At 40.5% G+C, this 25,515-nt stretch overlaps 1 protein-coding gene across 1 annotated transcript in view; it reads right to left on the bottom strand.

Moving 5' to 3' along the window:
- The window catches only part of SHCBP1 (SHC binding and spindle associated 1), a 31,040-nt gene extending 12,861 nt beyond the window's left edge, over positions 1-18,179 (bottom strand). Inside the window, exons 1-8 of the mRNA XM_040253615.1 lie at positions 18,039-18,179; positions 13,581-13,748; positions 13,297-13,412; positions 11,651-11,859; positions 6,938-7,030; positions 2,803-3,036; positions 2,543-2,711; positions 2,127-2,247 (exon numbers count right to left, since the gene is read on the bottom strand). Of these exons, the coding sequence (XP_040109549.1) occupies positions 2,127-2,247; positions 2,543-2,711; positions 2,803-3,036; positions 6,938-7,030; positions 11,651-11,859; positions 13,297-13,412; positions 13,581-13,748; positions 18,039-18,147 (1,219 nt within the window). The 5' untranslated portion in view covers positions 18,148-18,179. The remainder of the gene's footprint in view (positions 1-2,126; positions 2,248-2,542; positions 2,712-2,802; positions 3,037-6,937; positions 7,031-11,650; positions 11,860-13,296; positions 13,413-13,580; positions 13,749-18,038) is intronic.
- Positions 18,180-25,515: the final 7,336 nt, after the last annotated feature.

Genomic DNA, 25,515 nt, shown 5'->3' with positions numbered 1-25,515 from the left:
CACTAGAGTATGCAAGAGGAGCCCCCCCATGGGCATGCTACTAATGCTGTATTCTGGATGACTAGATTGTAAATTTTCCCCCCTGATTCTTTTTATGTGTCTATGTGTACTTTGCACATTTTTAAAAATAATAACTTTTTATCATCAGAAAATTAAAAATATAAAAAGGATGGCCATGTTACATTATATAAACAAGTTACATAATCCTAGCCATTTAAAACACAAAGCCTTCACCCAAGTGAATGGCTTTTCTAAACAAGAAAAATCCTATTATAAGTACTATTAATACCATGCAAATAGTGGGTACTCAATATATATCATTTGTTATAAGTGTTAGCTATAGATCAGATAAGCTATCATATAAGCTTTAATCTACCTCATAAACAATTACTCCATATAGTCACACCAGAGATACCATCTGATTCCCCAAATTCTCAGAAATGCCCTATGTTCATATATTTATAGTCATTCTTACACTTAACTATCAGAATTCTATATGGTTATTTATGCGCTTAGTTGCTCAGTTGTGTCCGACTCTTTGTGACCCCACGGACTGTTGTGTGCCAGGCTCCTCTGCCCGTGGACTTTTCCAGGCAAGAATACTGGAGTGGGGTACTTCCTACACCAGAGGATCTTTCTGACCCAAGGACTGAACTCTCATCTCTTGCATCTCCTGCAATGGCAGGTAGATTTTTTACCACTAGCACCACCTGGGAAAGTAAAAGTCACTCAGTCATCTCCAACTCTTTGTGACCCTATGGACTATACAGTCCATAGAATTCTCCAGGCCAGAATACTGGAGTGGGTAGCCTTTCCCTTCTCCAGGGGATCCTCCCAACCCAGGCATCGAACCCAGGTTTCCCGCATTGCAGGCAGATTCTTTACTAGCTGAGCCACAAGGGACGTCCAAGAATACTGGAGTGGGTAGCCTATCCTTCTCCAGGGGATATTCCTGACCCAGAAATCGATCCGGGGTCTCTTTCATTGCAGGTGGATTCTTTACCAACTGAGCTATCAGGGAAGCCTTGGTTATTTGTGGCACATGGCACAATTACATTATAATTTCCTCACCAATCTAGGAAGAATGCTTATCCGCCATATAATCTATAATATCAATGCTGTTTGCACTATGCCAAAAAAAATAAGTGCTTTTATTGCTGTGATTTATTCTAGATGTGTTATTTATAAAACACACATCTGTCATATATCAAATGTTGGCGAGGAAACAGAACAAAAATTATACACATAAAATAAAAAAGGGGGTGAGGTGATATATTGGTGAACAGCAGGATATTAAACTGCCAGCCTAGCTTCTATTAAGAAGTTTTGACAAGATAAAGAACAAAGCTTAAGCAGTTTGTGAACAGCTGCACCAATCCCAAAATAATATAGGATTTTTTGCATTACAAGTTTTATTGCTAACTTGAAGTTCTTTTGATAAATAGTTGAACAGGTGCATCTAAATTTGACAAGCTATGGAAATACAAAAGACCAAGGTGAACTACTGTAAAGCAACCTAAATTTAGGAATCACTCTAAATGTACAGTGAGGTTATAACAGCTAAAAGCTATTTTTAATGGACTCTTTTAATGCTAATGTTCTCAAAAGTACACTTTAGAAGTTGTGACATTCAGAAGTTCTTAAAATAATTAAGACAAAGATTTTCAGTCTACTTTCAAGTTGGACCTATACCTCTCACAAAAATAAGCTTAATTTAAAACAAAAACCATGCACCAATATATCTACAACATACATGAAATAAGAGGAACAACAAATTAAAAAATAGTAAACTTAAAAAAAATATTGCTGGGAATTTTTTTTTATTCTAGAAATGAATTCATTTTCATCAACCACCTATAGTCTGGAATTATGTTTCTCCCTAGTGGTTGTTCCTCTATATTTTTGTCTTCCCAACATTTATAACGTCATGAAGACTCATACTTCACGTTGCTCAAACACTGAGTCAATAACCTGTACACTTCAAAAATCCTTAATGTTTCCAGGCAACTCATTTGAAATTAACTGGATTGAAATAAAATTCTTAAAGCTTCAACAAGATCAGTGATTTCCTGTTTTCTTGAGTGTCTCATGCAGGAGAGTTTGGTTGTATCATCTTCCATACTCACCTTCCAACTCAATGGAGTCAGCAATGGAGAAGGCACCATGTACCACATAATGGCCAGGACAGACAATAACAGTGTCGCCCTCATAGCAGGCATTTATAGCAGACAGCGGATCACTATGGAACTAGAAAACAACAACAACATATTGCAACCCTCAAATGCAACCTGAGTATTACTTCAGGTGCCTTCATGTTTCACTTTGAAAAGGGAGCCAAAACTGTATATTTATCTCCTTTGCTATTGCACTGAGCCCAGTACGTGACTGATGACTAGTGCTGCGGAAAGGCAGTACTCTCACTACTTCCCACTCCACAGAAAACCAGCTCAGGGAAACACCTATAAACTTTCTGTAGAATTCAGGAAAGCCTAGGGTGAATCAGACAGAAAAAAGCAACCGGAAGAAGAAACTCTCCTTTTACCTGAATTTCTGTTTCTTCCTTACAAGGCTCTGGGCAAAGCCTATCCCTGAGCAGGGACTGCAGCAGACCAGTCGTCATGGTGGAGGAGACCACATGAGTGACCTTCTGGCCATTTGGACGGATGCCTTTTGCTTGTATATTAGAATTCTTCTGATAACCAAATACATATCTTAAAGAAACCAAACAGACCTGTCAGTTCTCAGTAAGACAGCTGGTTAGAAAAGATGCTGACTAGTTGAGAATAACAAAAATACACATACCTCAACAAAGGATTCTCAATGAGTTTTAGCTTTTGTTTCAACTGTTCGATCTCTGAATACAACTTTAACCCTTCCACCATGGAGATATTTTCCTGCTCAGAATCAGAGTTACAATTTGACAAACTGCTTCTCAGATTTAAAAATTTCCTGTAACTCTCCTCACATTGAGTCAACAGATTTTGGTAGTCAACAATAAGTCCTGAAGGAACTCGGTCTTCAAGAATGTCATAATGCCTGAAAGTTTAAAAGCAAATTGAAACACATTTTCCCATTTCAGACACATTTTTCCATCACTAAGACAGCCATTTAGTCCTCAAAGACCTCATTAGAAAAGTGTCTCAGAGTATGCAACTCAGCAACATGTTAAGTCTCACTAAATAGGTGGATGTTATTGAAAGTTTAAGGGCCACTTCATTAAGGCCACTAATTTTTCTTTTGAGGAGTTGCTATTTTTTTTCCCCTTAGATCCAAGCATTTGTGTTTTTGAAGCACTGAGAGCTTATGTTGCACAATTTGTAATTATTATTTAATAAGAAATTATTTTCTCATATATTAAATTCAAAATCTTAATAAGTGGGTGGCAGTGGACAATCTGGAGGTGGGGTGGGGAGGAAAGCATCCCAAATAGTTCATAACAATGTTTAAGATTACCACATTTACAGGATTAAAAAATTTAAATGATTCAAATCATCTAGTCCTTTCCTGCATTTTAAGCACTGTGGAGCAGAATTTGCCAAATACTTCTTCAGGAAGATTACTAGAGTATTTAAATAAAAGCCTTTGAGATTCTGAGAAAAAAATAAAGCTGTTATTACTAAACTAGAGAGTGATTAAAACAAAATAACCTTGTATTTTGTATTGGACAACACTGTTAGCACTTAAAGTTTATTATTAATTTATATACCTTCTCAAATATATAAACACAACAAAAAGTTCTTTTAGATGCAATAATTTATAAATGTGCAATTAAGTTAATGGATATGAAATGGATTTGAAAATAAATTATAGTATTATTTCATTACCTATAGTTTTAAAATAATTGCTCTATTTCTCAAGTATATTGACTTAGGGCAGAGCTTCTCTAATTGGAGGCTAATCACTTTATAATATTGTGGTGGTTTTTGCCGCATCGACATGAATCAGCCACGGGTGTACACGTGGCCCCCTCACCCCATCCTGAATCCCCTCCCACTCCCTCCCCATGCCATCCCCCTGGGTTGTCCCAGTGCACCACAGGCTTTGAGTGCCCTGCTTCATGCATTGAACTTGGACAGGTCATGTTTCACATATGGTAATATACATGTTTCAATGCTATTCTCTCAAATCATCCCACCCTCACCTTCTCCCAGAGTCCAAAAGTCTGTTCTTTACATCTGTGTCTCTTTTGCTGTCTTACATATAGGGTCGTCGTTACCATCTTTCTAAATTCCATATATATATGTGTTAATATACTGTACTGGTGTTTTTCTTTCTGTCTTACTTCACTCTGTATAATAGGCTCCAGTTTTATCCACCTCTGAAGAACTGACTCAAATGTGTTCTTTTTTATAGCTGAGTAACATTCCATTGTGTATAAGTACCAGAACTTTCTTATCCATTCGTCTGCCGATAGACATCTAGGTTGCTTCCACGTCCTAGCTATTGTAAACAGTGCTGCGATGGACACTGGGGTACATGTGTCTCTTTCAATTCTGGTTTCCCAGCAGTCGGTTTGCTGGGTTGTATAGGCCAGAGCTTCTTAACCTTGGCTGCTTATTAGAATCACTGGGGAACTTTTAAAAATACAGATGCTCAGGTCCCCATCCAGACCAATTAAATTAGTCTTTAGAAGCAGAGGAGTATTTTTTTAAAATTCCCTGGAGATTCTAATGTACAGCCAAGGTTGTGCACTACTGCCTTAATGTCTTAACTTTGTCATGCTCTAAAGACAGGAGGACAAAAAAAGAAAACCACATCCTAAACAAATTTACATCAAATTACAGCGAGCATTTAAATAGTATTTAAGGTGAATAAAAAATACTTTTTCCACTTTTCAAGTAAATGAATTAGGTGAAGCTTGAAAAGCAAGGATTTTGTCTGCTTTGGTTAATCCATACTCATTTAAAAATATTCTAGAAATCCATTTTGCAAACAAGAAACTGGGGAACCCAATCACTAACTGCTTGATCAGGTCTATTAACTTATGGAGATTAAGACTCAAATTTTAAAATAAGTTTCTTAGTACTTCCAATATCCATGCCATTCAGCTTATTTCTTCTCATTATAGTGATGCTTCATAGTCTGAAAGTAATGAATCAATACCTGCGTCTCAGACCCATAACCTCTGAAGCAGAGTGTTTTGAATTAGGAAGGAAAAATAATTTACTTCACAATGCAAAATCAAGACAATATAGTTTTATTCCCTTTAGCTCTTGCCTGTTAAGAGCTCTACTCCTGTCCTAGCCCAGGGACCTTTTAAAGAGTCTGTCTATATTTGATAACATTCTGGTTTCCCCATCAAGTCCCATAGTTTCTTCTCCATAACTGAAAACAATTCCTCTTTATGCTTTTCCATCTGCCAGTGAAGTATAAGATATGTATGTAAATCATTTCTTATTGTTCAAACATGTAAAGCTGTCAAATTGGAATATTTTCCAAATAAAGATCAAATTTGCCAGATACATGATATTCATCCATTACATTTCCCTTCAATCAAAACCAATCACTGCTCTTTAAGATCAAGTGTATCAAAACTAGAAAATATGCAAGCTTATTGAAAGTCTGGATTTTATTGACTACATTATAGAAAAACGGGAAATGAACAATGGAAAAATTGGAAAGGCTAAACAAAAATCATAGCCAATTTATGAAAATCTGAAATTAGACATTCATAATTCTAAACCAAGTAGAACCAACCTTAACCAAACTTCTCAGGTATTTTTTACTTATGACTTACTATTTAAACCAAAGGAAACTTACTAAATCAAATCAGTTCTACAGAAATGTAAAGAGTACTGCCTTACCTTATGTAACCACATCATCTTTTACACAGGGGAAAAAATTACCTTCTGCAATTTACTTTGATCATGCAAGGTCTAATTTTATTCTTATTGCAGCACTGCCTATTAAATTACAGTGCACAAGTATCAAAAAACTATCTGATCTTATAGCACCATCTAGTGGAAACATTTAACAAAGTCAGTGTAGGACAACTACTTGGGTTGCATGGTTAATCTGGGGTATTTGTATAATGGAAGGGTTTTTGCCTACCAAAACATGATATATCAGAAGAATGTAAGTTTAGGTATTTTGTTTACTTAAGTATGTGCTATATTTGTTTAGCTATTTGGAAATTTTTATTCATCATCAATATTAACTATGCAGTATTTTTATTTGTAAAATAAGATTTAAGGAAAAGAACTTGACAAAACATCCTGAGGTAAATCTGTTTAGCCTAGTACTTTACCTAGAGTAACCCCTGTCTTTAAAAGTAGTCTTTAAATTAAAAAGAAGTGTTCTATAATTCAATTAATTTCACTGTTTTTGAAACAATTATCTTTGAATTTGGTTCTTTTTAATATATGCTCAACTGAGTTTTACTTAAATTCAAAAACAAGTAAGCTGTTAACTTATATGTTCTTGAATTCTCTGCTTTTAGATTCTAAAAACACTACAAGTAGGTTTATAAACACAAAGTAGGTTTCTCTGCACTTATACAAATTTCATCTAATAACTTGTCAATGGGTTATTGGAGAAGGCAATGGCACCCCACTCCAGTACTCTTGCTTGGAAAATCCCATGGATGGAGGAGCCTGGTAGGCTGCAGTCCATGGGGTCGCGGAGGGTCAGACACAACTGAGCGACTTCACTTTCACTTTTCCCTTTCATGCATTGGAGAAGGAAATGGCAACCCACTCCAGTGTTCTTGCCTGGAGAATCCCAGGGACGGGGGAGCCTGGTGGGCTGCCGTCTGTGAGGTCGCACAGAGTCAGACATGACTGAAGCGACTTAGCAGCAGCAGCAACAATGGGTTATACTATTTGTCTCTGTCTGTAGGCTCCTGGAATATATATACAGTATACACAAAACACGGGTTAAATTAAACCATAAATAGCTATTTTTTCCAACATGTTCAAGGCCACTAATAAATACTTACAATCTCAATCGAGGTTCAACACATCTGACAAAATAATCATACTCATCCTCCTCTTCTTCATCCCAACTCCTCCAAATGTTCTGATAGAAAAACCTGAAAAGTAAATCAGTATCACTCAGTCACTGGCTCAAAATGTTAGCGGGGTAAGAGTAAATCAAACAAGTCTACCAAGTATGAAGAAGAATGCATATCTGCTAACTTGACAATCATGAGTCCCACAAGAACTTCTTTGGATTGGCTAAAGAAGTTTTTCTACAACATTGGTTCTGTTACAACCTTATTTTTATCAGAAGAACTATTGACCATCTGAAACTTGGTGGAAAGTAGTGCCATTTGTTTAGAAAAGACTGGGAGAGAAACAAGTTTAGGGCTAAAAACAAAGAGTTCTGTTTTCACTATGTTCAGGTTGAGATGCCTATTTGAACTCCAAGTGGATGACGTCAAGAGTGCTGATGAATATACAGAACCTGAGCTCAAGAAAAAGGTCAAGGCTAGAGACATATCTGGAAGTTGTTGGCATACAGATGGCATTAAAGCAGTAGATGAGATCATCCAGAGACATAAAGCAGTAGTTCTCAACTCTGGTTGCACATTGGAGTCCCCTGGGAAGCCTTTAAAAATTGATTTGTAGCCCTATTCCAGACCAATTAATCAGAATCTCTTGGGTGGGAGACAGGAGAGAGAGTGTACAGGATCCACATTTTTTTAAAGTTCCCCAAAGTAATTTAACAAATTTTTTATCATCGAAAATTTCAAACATTTACAAGAACAAAAAGTATCATGAATACCATGTATCCATGATCCAGCTTTGACAATACCAACTCCTGGCAATCTTATTTTACCTCTATTCCACCCACTTACTTCTCTGCTCTCCTAATCCCACCATACTGACACTGGATTATTTTAAAGCAAATTTCTGACATATCACTCATAAGTGTTTACTTTATACCTCTGAAATAAATCTTTATACAAAAAAGTTTTAATTACTTAATAACCAAGTATCCTCAGTGTTTCGTTTTCCCTGTTTATCTTTCTTTCATTGTTGCTGCTATTGTTTTATTATATTTGGCTAATTCAAATCAAGATCCAAACAAAGGTCAGCCATTAAATTTAATTAAATCACTTTTACTCTATAAATTATCCATCCTTCTTTTTCACCTTGCAATTTATTTAAGTTTCCCACACTCTGAATTTTACTGATTGCATTCCCATGGGGTCATTTAACATGTTGTGTTTCCTTTATTTCTAGTAAACTGATAGTAAGAACTAGAGACTTGATCATCTTTAGGAAAGACTTTTTGGCAAGAACGCTTCAAGGGATATAATGTACTTTCATCGCAAAGCACATGATGCCTGGCCATCTCTATTTTATTATGGGTTGCAAATACTGATACTCTCATCATTCTTTCTTCATGTACCAGCTGGAATACTCCTATAAAGAAAAGTCCCAGGAGATTCTAATGTGTTTCCAAAGCTGATTAGAGAGAGATAAGAGTAGAGAGCCTAGCCCTAAGCCCTGGGAAATTACATTCTGAAATTTGAGTATGAGAGGAAGAACCGGCCAGGCCAAGATTACTAAAAAAGCAAGCCCATCATAAGGCGGTGTCCCAGAAGCTGGGAGGAGAGGATATTAAGAAGATGAGAATTATCAAATAATTAGAATATGACCAAGAGGTCAGGGCAAGATGAGATCAGAGGAGTGATGACTAGCCATGAGAATATAGGTGACCTTAAGCACAATTTCAATACTGTAGAAGTAGAGGCGTGAGTGGAAAGCCAGTAAGTACAGACTATATAACTGTCAAAAAGTTGAAAAGGAGGGAGCAGTGAAAATGAAGCTATCTTTGGATTCATGTTGATGTTTGACAGAAAACAACAAAGTTCTATAAATCAATTATCTTTCAATTAGAAAATAATTTTTTTTAAAAATGAAGCCATTCTTTTAATTCTTATAGTCTCTTCACCCTCTGGAGTCCATCTCTTAAAAACAAAAAAAATAAAACAAACCTGAGCATGCCTTTGTGTGTGTGCGTGCTAAGTCACTTCAGTTGTGTCCGACTCTGTGACACTACGGACTGTAGCCTGCCAGGTTCCTCTGTCCATGGGATTCTCCAGGCGAGAATGCTGGAGTGGGTTGCCATGCCCTCCTCCAGGGCATCTTCCCAACCCAGGGATCGAACCCACATCTATTATGTCTCCTGCATTGGCTAGCGGGTTCTTTACCACAAGCACCAGCTGGGAAACCTGAGAATGCCTTTACTCAACCAAAAAATTGCTGGCTCCTTGTTGTCCTCCAAACAAAGTCCAAATTCCTGAGACTGGTGATATTAGATGGACTTACAATCCACTTCTAGAGCACCTGTCTTGCCTCGGAGCCCCTATATGCAAACTTGCAATTTCACAAGCTCTTTCAAACCGGCTGTGACATGCTGGTCAGGCTGTCTTCCACCTTTTCCACCTGGTGAGCTTATATTTGGCCTTCCCTGATGGCTCAGACGGTAAAAGAATCTGCCTCCAAGGCACGAGACCTGGTTTCAACCCCTGGGTCAGGAAGATTCCCTGGAGAACGGAATGGCAACCCACTCCAGTATTCTTGCCTGGAGAATTCTATGGGCAGAGGAGCCTGGCAAGGTACAGTCCCTGGGGCTGCAAAGAGTCGGACAGGACTGAGCGACTAACACAATCTTATATTTACCCTTCATGACCCAGCTCAAAACTGGTCAATCACCTTTCATTCACATCTGCACTTCCACCAGTGTTTATCCTCTCGAGACAGAAACTTGGGAGTCATCCTTGCCTTCTCCCATATCCATTGCACCATCAAGTCTTAACCATCTTACTTTCTCAATAAGCCTAATCTGTATTTGCTCTATCTTCACTCTAGTCCACTCTGTCTCTTAACTGGTCTCTCTACCTGTTCCCCCTCCATTTACTTTCTACACAGCAGCCAGAACGAAACTTTTAAATAAAAACGCTTCATGGGTTTCCCATTGCACTTGAAGACAAAAATGATTCATTGGCTAACAAATCCCTGTGTCTTCTGACCCCTGATAACCTCTAAGCTGGTTTCCTAAGTCTCATCTATCACTGTCTACGTTCCAACCAATCTGGGCTTTTGGCTCCATAAATTCAGAGCTTCCCAACATGTTTCTTCCTCCACCCTGCCGCAACAACTTGCACCTAGCAAACCCTGCAGACCCAAGTTCCAATACCATTTCCTCAGGTAATAACCATATTATAGAAACCTGAGCTAGTCTTAGAACACTCTGTAATCCCTCACAGCACTCACTGCAGTTTCCAATCACACACACATCTTTATGTGATTATTTCACCAAGGTTCATCTCCCACATTTAGACTGCCAACTCCCTGGTGATGGTAACTGTGCCTGTTTTGTGCACCACTCAAATCTCATCCTCAACTCAAGACGCAGCACTGAAACACTTACTGAATAAAATGAACAAATGAAGACTCTTATAATCTGACCTTTTCTTGACAGTGATCAGAATCTGAGCCTTCAAAATGAAGAATAATTTAGCCAGGTTCTCCTTCAAATAATACTAATTCCAGATACTTGTCTTTCTACCAACTTCTATACCCATGAGATTAACTTCCTGATTTCTAATTTCCTAAATGCATCAATTATCCCTTTACTTTCAAATGTCTCAGTTGACAGCTTTTTAAAGTGAGAGAAACATAAGGGAGTTATTTTGGTTCTGGACATAAGCCAGTTCTTTAGATTTATATTGTTTGGCCTAATATTGAATACCTATGGTTGAATGTCCTTGAATACAATTAGAAATCTTCCATGAAGTGTCAGAGATAGGGTGCAAGACACTCTGCTTCTTTGTAGAGTATCAAATTAAGTTCAACAAAACCAGGTTAACTCATGAATGGTATAGAAACTGGAAATTACTTTTTGAACTACACAACACCAAGCAGCGTTATTAACATGATCTTTATATTATCCAGTCTTCCAGTTTATGGAGGAATGTAAGTCCACTTTGAAATAGCCAAAAATAAGCCTTCCTTAGTAAATATACTTATAAAAAGATGATTCAAAAGAACTATCTGTATCAGGAACTATCTGACAAAAAAAGTTATCTGAAACTAAAGAAAACATGAGGTATGAGTTTTCCTTCTCATTTAAGGGACAAGGCATGCAGCTGTATAAGAGGAAACCAACTCAGCCAAAAAAGGTTGAAAGGCATGCACATCCCCTCTAAGGATCCCAGAAGTGGCCTGAGAAAACATCTTCTTTGGCCAGACACATCCGTGAAAACACTCTATGTTAGTCTTATCAGTGCACAGGTGATGGTATATCATCTTCTTTCCGTTCCTTATATTTAAGTGTATCAACTATAGCGTTAGCATCCAGAATTTTTAAGGCAGTTTCTAAACATATACAAACCAAATTAAGAATCCCCTGTCTTTTGTTAATATTTGGGGACACTGAGAAAAGGCTATACAGGAATCCCTAGTACTATTTTTCTCAACTTTTCTGTAAGTCTGAAAGTAGCTCAAAATGAAAATTTTAAACATTGAAATCATTCTTTAATTTAAAAAAGATCCCTCTATCTTTGAATATTTTAAAATATTGCAGTGACCAGATTTACAGTTTGAGCTTTAAATCTAGGTATAATACAGACCAGAATTATAGCATTTCATCCAAAGTTTTTGGCCACAAGGTTACTTTTATCAACCTCTATTCCTACCTGACATGCTCAATTGCAAGTGCTGTCTGATCAAATAATCCAGAATCATCAAACACCACCCACAGCTCCTGCAGGGGCAACCGGTATTCCTTCAGATCAAGGAGTTCTTTCATACACTCCAAAGTAAAAGCGCTCACTTGCGATTCACAGAGGTACGGATCGGCAAGCCTCACCACTGCCTTCAAAGCTGTGAAGTCTACGTCTGTGACCTGAAATTTAAAATGTGACTTAACATACGCAAATCAAAATTAAGATACATCTAAAACACTATTTACAGCCTGATTTCTTTTCTAAAGCATGAAATGGGAGTGGAGAGCCTTCTCCCATACATAAGGACAAACAGAACAGACCTGGCAGGTACCCACACGGAGCTGAGATTGTAATCAAAGTGACAAATAAGGCGGCAACAAGTATGTGACAAAGAGTAAGTAGCAGGGGTGGTGGTCTGGTTTTACTGGGAGGGTTGGGGAAGTCTCTCTTGAGCTGGGATGGAAAGGAAGCAGCTGTTTCAAGAGGAGGAAAGATGAAAAGGCCCTGAGGCAGAGATGAGGTTGGCAGCTGAAGAGCAGAGAAGCAGTTTTTCTTGCTGGAACAAAAGGAAGGAAATGAGGTAGGGGCAGCAGGAGGGGACAAGAGAGGCAAGATCAGGACAGGAAGGGCACTGAAGGAGCTTGGCTTTTACATGTTATCTAACAATGAGAGGCCAGAAAGCCAAAACCAGACCTCTAGTATATGCGATGCATTAGAGGAATGCAGGGGAATGGCACATTTCTCTTTTAAAATAATGATTTTGGCTGCTTTTAGAGAACTGAGGTATGTTGAGGGGAGGGTGTTACTATCATAATCAACTTAATGGCCTGAACTGGAACCAAAGGTATTAGCATAATCCAAAATTTAAACATCCATGAGCAGCAGCTGCTTGCAAACCACTGCCTCATACACAGTCACTGTAGGATGTGATGTCATTTTCTAAAGGGGCTGCAGATACAAGCTGTACACACACTCCCTGGTTTACCATTTTAGTTTAATGGGGTTTTTTTGTGGTTCAGTTAACAAACATTGAGAAAAATTCACAGCTCTAAGTAGAGTGCAAGTTTAATGTAAAAGCCCCAGCCAGTTGAAAAATAAGACTTTTTACTTTCTGCAGTGGAACATAATATCAATAGATTAACTACATATCTACAAATCTGTTAGGCAAAAAATAGGCTAGTTTTAAAATGCCTACTTGCTTTGAGCTACCTTAATGGGCTATAACTAAGAAGATAAAAAATTGATTCAAACCCCACTGACTTTATAAAAATTAATTCAAACCCCACTGACTTTATAAAAATTAATTCAAACCCCACTGACTTTATAATTAGGCATCTTATTTTTTAAATGGTCTCAAATACCTCCCCCACTTCATAGGTTTCTAGTCCATTTCCCTTTTTTAAAGGATGGTGAAACTTAAACCACCCCAATTCCCTCTTCAGTTGCCTTTAAAATTTGCAGAACACTTCTTACACCACAGCAATTAGGTGTGAAAACACACGCCATTTTCAATCAGCTCATAAATCTTAATTAAAAATAAGCACTTTGGTTACAATAGTCTGAGGGAAAGTGTTTTTAGGTAGAGATAAATGTCTTAACAACAGAATTAAATTTACCTCAACTAGCACCTCAAACACATTAGTGTGCCAGACTGCCCGCCATCCGGATGGTTCAAGGACCTTCTCTAAGAACTCAGCTGTGAATTCTTTTACCTCAGAGGCCTTGCAGTCAGCTACAAACAAATTAAACACAATAAGAATTGAGACAGCGTAAAGCAGAGAGGTTAATAAATCCTTGTAAGTCTACTTTCTCAGAACCAGCAATGGCAGTCTGAGGAACTGAGACAATCTACCTGTAAATTAAAAGATAAAAGAAGCAAAAAAAAAAAGGACCTACTCACCTAAAATGTAATCTTGATAAGCTCTGAATCGCTCATAGAACAAAAGTTGACTTGTCTGGAACATTTCTGGGAAATGAGTTTTTCCTTCTGGCACAAAGCTTGGTAAGCTACTACCTGGTTTAGCATGATCACTACAATCACTGCATGAATCTTCATTTTCAAACAAACCTAAGAGAGCAACAAAAACAGTCAGGTGCAACTATCTCAGACACCTCGAATGCCTATCAACCGCTTCTATTTTCATATATTTGCTTAGAAATTTCAAATAAAATATAAACAAGGATTTGGATATAATGCTTTACTTACCTCTATCACTATCAAAAAATTTTTTTTTTCTAAATTTAAAAATATCTCAAAACTCAAGTTTTACTTCAAAACAGTTAAGAACTTAAAATCTTCCATGGGTTAGGTTTTTGTTGCTGTTCTGTGAGGCAAAGAAAGAGGGTTGTTTTTTAATTCAGTGGAAATCACCCAAGTCCTCCTTCAGAAGATATAGCTATGATTATTACTAGAGCTATAGAGGAAGAAAAACAATGACAAACCTAGGCAATGTATTAAAAAGCAGATCTATTACTTGCCTACAAAGGTCCATATAGTTAAATGGTTTTTTCAATAGTCATGTGTGGATGTGAGAGCTAGACAAGAAAAAAGGCTGAGCACAGAATTAATGTCTTTGAACTGTGGCACTTGAGAAGACTCTCGAGAGTCCCTTGGACAGCAAGGAGACCAAACTAGCCGATTTTAAAGGAAATCAACCCTGAATATTCATTGAAGGACTGACGCTGAAGGTGAAGCTCCAATACTTTGGCCACGTGATGGGAAGAGCCGACTCACTGGAAAACACCCTGATGCTGGGGAAGATTGAAGGCAGGAGAAGGGGATGATGGAGGATGAGATGGTTGGATGGCATCAATGGACATGAGTTTGAGCAAGCTCCGGGAGATGGTGAAGGACAGGAAAGCCTGGTGTGCTGCAGTCCGTGAGGTCGAAAAGAGTCAGACACAACTGAGGGACTGAATAACAACAGCAAAGCAACTCATAATGGTCAAATATTTTACAATCATTAAAAAAAAAAACAATTCCATAAAGCTGTATTAAATGTAGAGGTGGTTTCCGATATATCATCTCAAAACAAACTGAAACTTCCCTTTAATTTCTACAATATCACCTGTCAATACCACTCAATAAACATGGATATGCATTCTTAATAATGCATAACATCTATCTCTTTTATACTTTAATAAAACTTTATTACACAAAAGCTCTGAGTGATCAACCCTCGTCACTGGCCCCAGATTGAATTCTTCTCCTCCAGAGGCCAAGAATCTGGGTGTCTTTTGTGGTTCAGCAGCAACCTTTCATCTTGGGGGCCCATCGGGGATTCTTTAGGACATGGCAAGGATGCTTGCTCTAGTTCTTTGTTCTCCTAGCGACCATGTTTTCTGCTATAATTTACTAACTCTACAGTGTGCTTGTGTGATGCCCCACACAAATCAAGTGAGGAGCCCTGTTCTGCAGTTCCACGGTGACCTCATAGGGCTTATGGCAGGGGGTTTATACCGACCTGCCAATGGACTCCCCTGGTAGCTCAGATGGTAAAGCGTCTGCCTACAATGCAGGAGACCAGGTTCAATCCCTGGGTCAGGAAGGTCTCCTGGAGAAGGAAATCGCAACCCACTCCAGTGGGTCATCCACGGAAAATCCCATGGTTGGAGGAGCCTGGTAGGCTACAGTCCATGGGGTCCATCACAAAGAGTCGAACATGACTGAGTGACTTCACTTTCACTTACTTCACCAAAGCTACTAGGTTTTTCCTCTTTAATTTCAGTGCCTATGTCTAACGAAAGGATTAAAAAATGCTAATCGAATTAGGTTTGGGCTATATGTAATTATGTTTCACAAGGCGTGATTGAGCTAGTGGCATATCTACTTCTGTGTAATATGATGTTTTTAATAGTGGTCATTTTAAAATGACCACTATAATAAATAAACATGCTGAGGATAGCATTTAGATCAGCTAAGTCCTTTCCAGTGGTTTCAGGAAGGTTATCTGAGACTTTTAGCAGGAGTCTCTTTCTCTTCCCCCATCCCTTATATTTCTCCCTCCTTCCACTTCTTTGCCCCAGTTTAGGGCACCAGAATTATGCGACCTCACAGACTGTAACAGGGAATAACAAATCTGACTCCATATTGGATCTGTTTCTTGTACTTTCTTTGTATTCTATTACTTTTGATACAAGAATGTTGCCTATAGCCTGAAATAGACAGGATAGCCCATTCTCAAGGCTCTGACCTTTAAAGGTATAATAACTTTTCCCCATTCATATACAGATAAAACGTTGCAGAACAAAGAATAACATTTGCTTTGTTGAAAGTTTAAAGAAACATCATGACTTGACCTACCTAACAGCTGCAAGAATAAAGTCTTCTGAAACAAAGAAGTGTGCAACAACCAGCCACACCCTCTCCCCTTTCAGTATAAAGGAAAGCTGAATTCTAACTTTGGCAAGATGGTTCTTTGGGACACTAGTCCACAATCCTCTGGGTCTGCTGGCTTTCCAAATAAAGTCACTATTGCTTGTGCCAACAACTCCTCTCTCAATTTATTGGCCTGTGGTGCAGAGAGCAGGAAGTGAGTTTGGACTTGGCAACAAGATAACCAAGGTGTACACTAGGGTTTCCGGCTGATAGACACCAATACACCAGAGCTTCAGAGGACATCAATACCTTATCAAATGTGTGAAAATCTCTCTGAACCTCGGGAAGATGAAAATAGTATGCCAACTTCAATTAAAAGAATAAACTATTTCACACCATCCGTCACATAATATAGATATGTTTTTTAAAGAAATAATACTCCATCTCACACCCATTAGGTGACTATTATCCAAAAAAACAATGAGAAGCTACCAAGAAAACAAGTGTTGTTAAAGATATGGAGAAATAGGAACACTTGTGGACTGTTGGTAGGCATGTAAAATGATATAGCCACTATGGAAAACTTACAGTGATTCTTCAAAAATTTAAAAATAGAATTACCACATGACCCAGCAATTTAAAGCAGGGTCTCCAAGAGATATTTGTACATGCATGTTCACAGCTAAAACTATTTAGCTTTAAAAAAGGAAGAGATTTATGACTATGCTGGATGAACATTAGGCTGAGTGAAATAAACCAGTCAGTCATAGAAAGACAAATACTGTGTAATTCCACTGATATGGGGTACTTAAAGTAGTCAAAACCATAAAGGCAGAAAGTATAATGGTAGTTGCCAAGGGCTGGGGAAGAGGGGCGAATGTGGAGTTATTATTCAACAGGTATAGAGTTTCAGTTTACAAGATGAGAAGAATCATAGTAACAGATGGTACAGAGTTTCAGTGTACACGATGAAGAGTCATAGTAACAGCTGGTGGTGATGGCTACACAACAATGTGAATGTGTTTAATACCACTTAACTGTACACTTAAAACTGGTTAGGTTCTCAGTGGCTAACCAACTCCGCCACCCCATGGTCTGTAGCCTGCCAGGCTCCTCTGTCTATATGATTTTTCAGGCAAGAATCCAAGAGTGGGTTGCCATTTCTTACTCCAGATTATCTTCCCAACCCAGGGATTGAATCCACGTCAAAAATGGTTAAGATGGTAAATTTTATGTTATGTGTGTTCAGAGCCGATTTGAAATACTTTTCACACATTATTTCACTTAATCTTCACCACTCAGCAACACTACTACCTGTTTTGCAGATGAGAAAACTTAAGTCACCTGACTGTTGCCAGATCACAAGGGGTGAGTAGTGGAATTAAGTCCCATTTAACGTTTTCTCACTTCTCCAGGACTCTTTCCACTACACAATACAACTGAAAATGTTAAAGTAAAAGCCTGAACCACCTTAAATTATCAGGGGGAAAAAAAAGGAGTCTCCATGAAGAGACAGAAAGGACTGAGAATTAGACCTGGGTTCTATTTTTTTACACTGTGTCACAAATTGGCTCCCCTTCCTTTGGGCACGTCACCTGCTCTCAATGCTCAGTACTGCTATATAGGCCAAGCGTCCAAGCTTCTTTTCTTTCGGGAAAGGGGACAGTGGTACGTGATCTCCTTTGAGATGCAAATAAAAAATATGCGTCCACTCTAAACACACAAACTAGCGCACAAGGGCGGGGCGGAGCGGGGCGGGGAGACACCCAGACAGCAACAGTAGGGATCCCCGCCCCGCCCCAGTCCCTCCAGTCTCGAGGAAGCTGAGGCCAGATTGGGCGAGGAGGAGAGGTGTCCTGGGTACCTCCGGATTCGACGTCTGGAGAGGGGGTCGGGGCCTCGCCCAGTCACAGCCGCCACCCAGGCCAGCCAGGTCCGGAAGGCCTGCGCCCCAGGCGCCCTCGGAGAGCCCCAATGCCCCGCGCGCTGCCGACGCGGTCTGTCGCAGACGGCGGCTCCTCTCGCACGGCGGGTGCTCACCTTTCTCCAGGCGCTCCAGCTCCTCCTCGGCCGCCCAGCCAGGAAGCTCGGGCTCTGGCGCCATCGCTTCCGACGCCAGCCCACCACCCGCCAGCAATCCGTCAGCCATTTCAAATTTCCGCGGGCGGCCTCCCTGCCCAGTAATGTGATGACGCAGCCGCTTCTAATTGGATAGTGGGCCGAGGCCCTCGGACCAATTAAAGGAAGGCAGGGGTGGCCCGTGTCGGCACGAGCCCCGCCCCCTTCAGCCTCCACCCACCCTGGAGGGTAGTGTCTGGGCGCTATCTCCTGGCCTGGTGGACTGCTGTTCTCGTCCAAGATCTTGCTCTTTTTGTTTACTGGGGTGAACTTGCATAATGTTAAATTAGGACATAATTTGGGATAATTTCCGAAAAACTAACAAGCCATACCTGGAGTGGGGTAGAGTGGAAAAGGCACTGGCTTGAGAGTCAAAAAACAGTATTTAGACTTGTTTCTTCCATTATTACCACTTCACCTCGCAGAAAAGCATCTTCAATTCTAATAATATATTGACCTAGATGGTTCCATGGAGAAGGCAATGGCAACCCACTCCAGTACTCTTGCCTGAAAAATCCCGTGGACAGAGGAGCCTGGTGGGCTGCAGTCCATGGGGTCGCTGTGAGTCGGGCACGACTCAGCGACTTCTCTTTCACTTTTCACTTTCCTGCATTGGAGAAGGAAATGGCAACCCACTCCAGTGTTCTTGCCTGGAGAATCCCAGGAACCGGGGAGCCTGGTGGGCTGCCGTCTGTGGGGTCGCACAGAGTCAGTCACAACTGAAGTGACTTAGCAGCAGATGGTTCCAAACCTTTCACCACCAAAAATCTGTTGCTCTGTGGCTTTCTCTTTCCCCTTCTCTTTCTTTGACTATCTACACAAAGAGGATATTTTCAAAAAATTTCAAATTATATTTAGTATGTAAAAGTATTTTTTACCCACATTTATTAATCAACAACAGATACAACCTCCAATGATAATAGCTAACATTTATTGAGTACTGTGTGCAAGACACCTTTCTGCATATTTTACCTACAGTGTCTTATTCAATCTTCAAAAGCTATCCTATGAGAAAAGAGATTTTACTATTCCCATTTTACAGATGAGGAGGTGGAGTCATCAAGAAAATAAGCAGTGCCCAAGTTAACCCAGCAAAGCCGGTATTAGAAACCAGTCAAATTCCTGAATCCACCCTTTAATGGCTCTGCCAGATCATTACTAGTCAAGAGTTGAGAGGGCCAGCAACGGCAGGGGTTACCAGAACACCAGGAAGGGTGAGACCCACAGAAAGACAAGGGCCTGGTCATGACAGTGTCATCACAGGGAAGACATTTCCACTTAATGCCTTTAAGGAAAACCTTGAGCTAAAGTCTCTCAGATCCCTCACAGCTGAAATGAAATGGAACCGAAGAGGTGACTATAAAAACCTGCACTTAATTCAGCTAGCTTTTCCAGAAAACAAGGTTTCTTTGACTCTCATATACAGAGTCTGACCTTCCATTTATTTGTTCACTGAACAAATATTTATTGAGCACCACAAGGGGGAAACACATAAAACAATAAAATCAAGACTAGCATCAGGCCTTGAAGACTAAGTTATCTTTCTCATAAGTCTCCTTTTAACCCTACTGCCCCAAACCCCACAAGTGGAGGGATTTCTACTCACCCACCCCTGTCTGTGCTGGAGACAACATAGTTCTCTCCTTGTTCAATTACAGAATATTTCATCAGCCGTCAAGATATTGCTTCTGGAAAAAATCTTGGAAATGAACATGTGGCCACAGAGTCAGATGAAACACCTGTGTTGCTGCAAACTCCATAAAGGACAAATCATTTATTAAACTGGATACGTTTCCTGTGCAACCTATGCTTGCATGGATTATATGGAAGGTTTTTAGAGCTTTCCTTCAAATCATTCCTGTTGCAGCAAAATAGAAATGAGTGAACAGCCTTTGGCACATACCAGCCAAACAGGCCTACAAGAGTTAAACAATCTTGGTTAGACTTTAGCTGTTACTACCAACAAACACTTGTAGCTGGACTTGTCCTTCACAAAGAAAATTACTCTGACTCCATATAGATTATATTTGCACCTGGCATTTGTGTCCCCCTACACTCTCTTGTAGCATTCAGCATTTCAAAAAGGACATAGGCGGATAACTTCAGGGTCACCAGACCTGGTTGTTGAGTTGCCTGATGCCAGCTGTGACCATTCTGAAACCTTACAAAAGAAAGAAAGAAAGAAAAGAAAGCATAGACTTCAAGAGGATATAAACCTCTCCTTATTCCTGAGAAGGGGGCACAGATTTTGAGGCCCTACCCTGCTATGTTTCCCTTTTGCGTAGCAAAAATAATAAAGCTACTCCTTCCTATTTCCTCCAAACTCTGTCTCCATATTTCTATTTGGCATCAGTAGACAGGGAACCAAGATTTTGGCAACACCCCGGGGAGTGCATTTTCTCTCCTGCTTTCTTACTGGCCAGTAGCTTCCCCCAGAGGCCCACTGTCCCTCACGCCCGTCGGCCTCCGCCCGCAGCAGCATTCTTGGTCCAGCACGCCCGCTCCGCTGTCTTTCCTCAGGTGGCCTCCGGGCCCTCCCTCTTCTGGTCCTCCTCCCTGCCTCCTTCCTCTTCCTCCGCCTCAGATTCCCTGAACACAGGGGGCTCCCAAGGGCACTGTCCTGAGTCTGTCTTCCTCAGGAGGTAACTCAAGTGAGTGAAGAAGGCCACGTGTGGACTCTAGCACTCACTTCAAGCTCATAGGAAAGCGCATATACTGATTCACTCGACAAATAATAAATATAGAGGGTATAGACTGTGTGCCAGACACTGCTCTGGGCTCAAGGGAAGCAGGAGCAAACAGGACAGACAAGGTCCTGCCTGCATGGAGTTCACAGCCTAGGGAGATGCACAACAAACAAAAACATTCAATTTATAAGCAAAATTCAATTATGAAAGATACTACTAATAAAATAAAATTCAGTGATGTGATAGAGAATGATGAATGGAGAAGACAGATTCAGAATTTTATGTGAAAATGCCTGACTTTAAGCTGTTAGCAACTTAAAAAAGTTTTTTTAAGGTTTTTTTAATGTGGACCATTTTAAAAGTCTTTATTGAATTTGTTACAATATGGCTTCCGTTTTATGTTTTTTGGTTTTTCGGCTGCAAGGCATGTTCAATCTTAGCTCCCCAACCAGGGAGTGAACCCACACCCCCTCCTTTGGAAGGTGAAGTCTTAATCACTGGACCTCCAGGGAAGTCCCACAACTTTTTAAAATGTAGCCACTATGTAACCCTGAAAAACCTTATTTCCTAGACAAAATTTGGCCCACAGCCCACTAGACTGCAACCTGTCTTCTAGCCCCAAGCTCTCAAAGTATAGTCCAGGGACCAGGAGCTTGTTAGAAATGCAGTTTCTCCCCTATCCCCAGATGTGCTGGATTGGAATCTGTGTTTCAGCAAGATCCCCAGTCCTCAAGCAACATCATTCATATTTGCTACAAAGATCTTCGGACCTGAGTTCTCTACTGTGGCTATTTCAGTTTTCATTTCCTGCTGAAAAATTTGACTTGGAATTCTCGTTCACAGTCATGTTCATTATGCTCCAGAGCCAAGAGCAGCCCAACCCCGTGTATAAGGCTCTCATGTCATCACACTCTCCCTGCCATAGCCTCCTGTGGCCATCACCATCTCCCATGCAGGCTGTCGAGATGGCACCTGGGAAGTCACCACACCTGAGAAGACTCATTCACCCTCTCACCTGCTTCAGAGTTAATTTCTCACCTCTCAATGCTCCTAAGGGAGCAGGGGTCCCCTAGGACCCTGCAGAGGTCTCAACACAGTGCCAGGCTGGCCAGGCAGGTGACAGAAAGGAGAGGAGCACTGGTGCCAGTCCCATAGGATGTGATGGGTGTGGACCCCATGTTGCTTGTCATCCAATTGAAGCCAGAAGTCTAGATTTTTATAAGAAATTTCCCATATTAAAAAGTTGGCAACTAATTTTTAAAAACTTAAAACACTATGCTAGCCGAATAAAACATATCTGCAGACCACCAGTTTGCAACTTCTGAGGCCTAGTCTACTTGTGACATTTCGTCAGACGCTGTGGTTCTTTGAAGGCAAGTACCGTGTCATATTCATTGTTGCATTGCTGGTGCCTAGGACTAAACTTCACTTAGTAAAGGGACAAACTAAATTAACACTCCTCCTTTTATGTATATTTAATGCATAGTGTAATATTACTATGGCATTAGCTAAAGGCTCAGATTTAGAGCCATTTCTGGGCCAATTCTGTTGCTACTGCCCAGAGACTCTCTACCCAGAACCACAGATTCAACGTTACTTCCATTACCTAAGTCAGGGTCAGCAAATCCTGCTTGTATCAGGGACTCTCTGTCCCCAAACATCTCCCCTAGGACAGAAACGCTCTGAAGTGTGCAGCTCAGGGCTTTGATTCCTGGGGGACAGAAGCCAGCAGAGCCCCAACTGCCCCACTTTAGAATGTGTCCGCGCATCCATATGAATGGGTTCCCGAGTGTAGACAAGGACCGAGACACATAGTGAAAAAAAATTTTTTTTGACTATGCTGGGTCTTCCTTGCTGTGTGGGCTTTCCTCTAGTTGTGGAGAATGGGGACCGCTCTCTAGCTGGGGTTCGTGGGCTTCTCATTGTGTTGGCTTCACCTGTTGTAGAGCACAGGCTCTAGACATGTGGGCTCAGCAGTTGCTGCTCCCCAGCTCGAGAGCAGGCTCAGTTGTTGTGGCACTCGGGCTTAGTTGCTCCGTGGCATGGGGGATCTTCCTAAATCAGGGTGGAACCGGTGTCTCCTACATTGGCAGGTGGATTCTTTACCACTGAGCCACCAGGAAGGCCCCATGGTGCAAATCCTGAACATTAGAGAGGGGTGGGGAGAGCACCCAGATCCTGGGAAGGGTGCTCCAGGGGGAGGCTGGTCCCTCCACCTGGAGTTGTGGGGAGCTCCACCTGGGCCTGGGGTGGGCAATTAGCCCATGATATCCAGAGAGAGGAGAGATGCTAGGCCTCTGCTATTCTGATCTGAGAGTCTGGGGCTCTCATTGACAAAAACAAAAATGAACAAAACCAGGCCCCAGTTTTGGCTTGTATTTTCCACTAGAGGGCAGCTTAAACTTTCAAAAGAAAAGAAATCTTTAGCAACTTGGTAGAGCATTGAAGGCAATGGCACCCCATTCCAGTACTCTTGCCTGGAAAATCCCATGGACGGAGGACCCTGGTGGGGTGCAGTCCATGGGGTCGATAAGAGTCGGACATGACTGAGCGACTTCAGTTTCACTTTTGACTTTCATGCGTTGGAGGAGGAAATGGCAACCCACTCCAGTGTTCTTGCCTGGAGAATCCCAGGGATGGGGGAGCCTGGTGGGCTGCCGTCTATGGGGTTGCACAGAGTCGGACACGACTGAAGCGACTTAGCAGCAGCAGAGCATTGAGAAGTCCTTTCAGCAAGTTTCTTCTAGAGCCTCTGGGTCTTGTGGAAGGCTGCAGGGGTTAGAAGGGAACAAGTAACTTCTTACCTCACAGAACCCACAGTCTGTTTAGGGGAGAGACATATTAAGCAAAAGAATACCTGGTGAATATAGTCAGACCTGGGATAAATGGCACCAAGGAGACAGAATCTTAGGCAGAGCCCTCTTTGAGGGGTACTGAGCTAAAACCTTCAGGATAAGACAGATGCAGCCATTGCTGGGAGGTGGAGAGGGACTCAGGAAGAAGTGCAAATTCAGGAAGGAAAGTGGGGTGACTCAGGAAGACAAGAGCCCCAGTTCTAGAAGCCTTGAGACAGAAGAAAGTTTGGCATGTTCCAGAAACAGAAAAAGTGTCTTAACTGTGATGTTGGATATATCAACCTACACAGGTGTTAAACTTATATAGAATTTAATACACACACACATACACACATGATGAGCACAAGTAAAACTATGGAAATCTGATTAAAGTCAGTGAATTGTATCAGTGTCAGCATCCTGGTATTCTATATTCTATATTCTATTATAAATTTGCAAATGTTCAGTTCAGTTCAGTTCAGTCACTGAACTCAGTTCAAAGAGTCACATGTGGACTCTTTGTTACCCCATGAACCGCAGCACGCCAGGCCTCCCTGTCCATCACCAGCTCCTAGAAATGTTACTATTAGAGAAAACAGGGCAATGTATTTATTCAACCTGAGGAGAAACCAGAGTATTCATTTCTTTGTTCACACCAATATTATTGTTAAGAATAAATTATACAAATAAAAATATACCCTTTTTAAGTATACACTTCTAGAAGTTTTGACAATGTATACAGTTGCATAATCACCTCCATAGCAAAGATATAGAAGTTCTTCATTGCCCCAAAAGGTTTTTTTATGCTTCTTCCTAGTCAACTACCCCCAAAACTGCTGCTTCCAGCCCCTGGTAAAGGCTGATCTGCTGTCATTATAGGTTTGTCTTTTCTAGGTTTCATATAAATAGAATTATACAGAGTGTACTTTTTTGTGTGTTTGACTTCTTCCACTTAGAATAATGTTTTTTTTTTAAAATTCACTCATATTATTGCATGTAATAGTAGTTCATTATTTTTACTCCCAGTATGTAGTTTTCCCCCACAATTTATTTAATCATTCACTATTGGTGGATATTTATGTTGGTTCAATTTTTGACCACTATGGATAAAATTTTTATGAATATTTGAGTACAAATTATTTTGTGATCATATGTTTTCATCTTTCCAAAGTAAATGCCTGGGAATGGAATTTCTGAGTCATATAAGTATATACTTAACTTTTGAAGAAATGGCAAAATTGTTTCCGTAAGTAGTATGATGGTTGATTTTGTGTCAGTTTTACTGGGCCATGGAGTATCCAGAAGTTTGGTCAAACGTTATTCTCAGTGTTTCTGTGAGATTGTTTTTTTGTTGTCGTGTTCAGTTGCGAAGTTGTGTCCAATTCTTTGCGACCCCATGGACTGTAGCATGTTAGGCTCCTCTGTTCTCCACTATTTCTCAGAGTTTGTTCAAATTCATGTTCATCCCGTTGGTGATGCTATCTAACCCTCTCATCCTCAGCCACCCTCTTCTCCTTTGGCTTTCAATCTTTCCCAGCATCAGGGTCTTTTCCAAAGAGTCAGCATCTGGTGGCCAAAGTATTGGAGATTCAGCTTCAGCATCAGTCCTTCCAGTGAATATTCAGGGTTAATTTCCTTTAGGATGGACTGGTTGGATCTCCTTGTAGTCCAAGGGACTCTCTAAAGTCTTCTCCAGAACCACACTTGGAAAGCATCAGTTCTTCAACACTCAGCCTTCTTTATGGTCCAATTCTCCCATCCATATATGACTACTGGAAAAACCATAGCTTTGACTTGTTGGCAAAATGATGTCTCTGTTTTTTAATACACTGCCTAGATTTGTCAGTTTTCTTTTCAAGGAGCAAACATCTTTAATTT

The sequence above is a fragment of the Oryx dammah genome, unplaced genomic scaffold (genome assembly GCF_014754425.2).
Source record: "Oryx dammah isolate SB20612 unplaced genomic scaffold, SCBI_Odam_1.1 HiC_scaffold_13, whole genome shotgun sequence".
NCBI classification, from domain to species: Eukaryota; Metazoa; Chordata; class Mammalia; order Artiodactyla; family Bovidae; genus Oryx; species Oryx dammah.
This window is presented reverse-complemented; position numbering and strand designations above follow the sequence as displayed.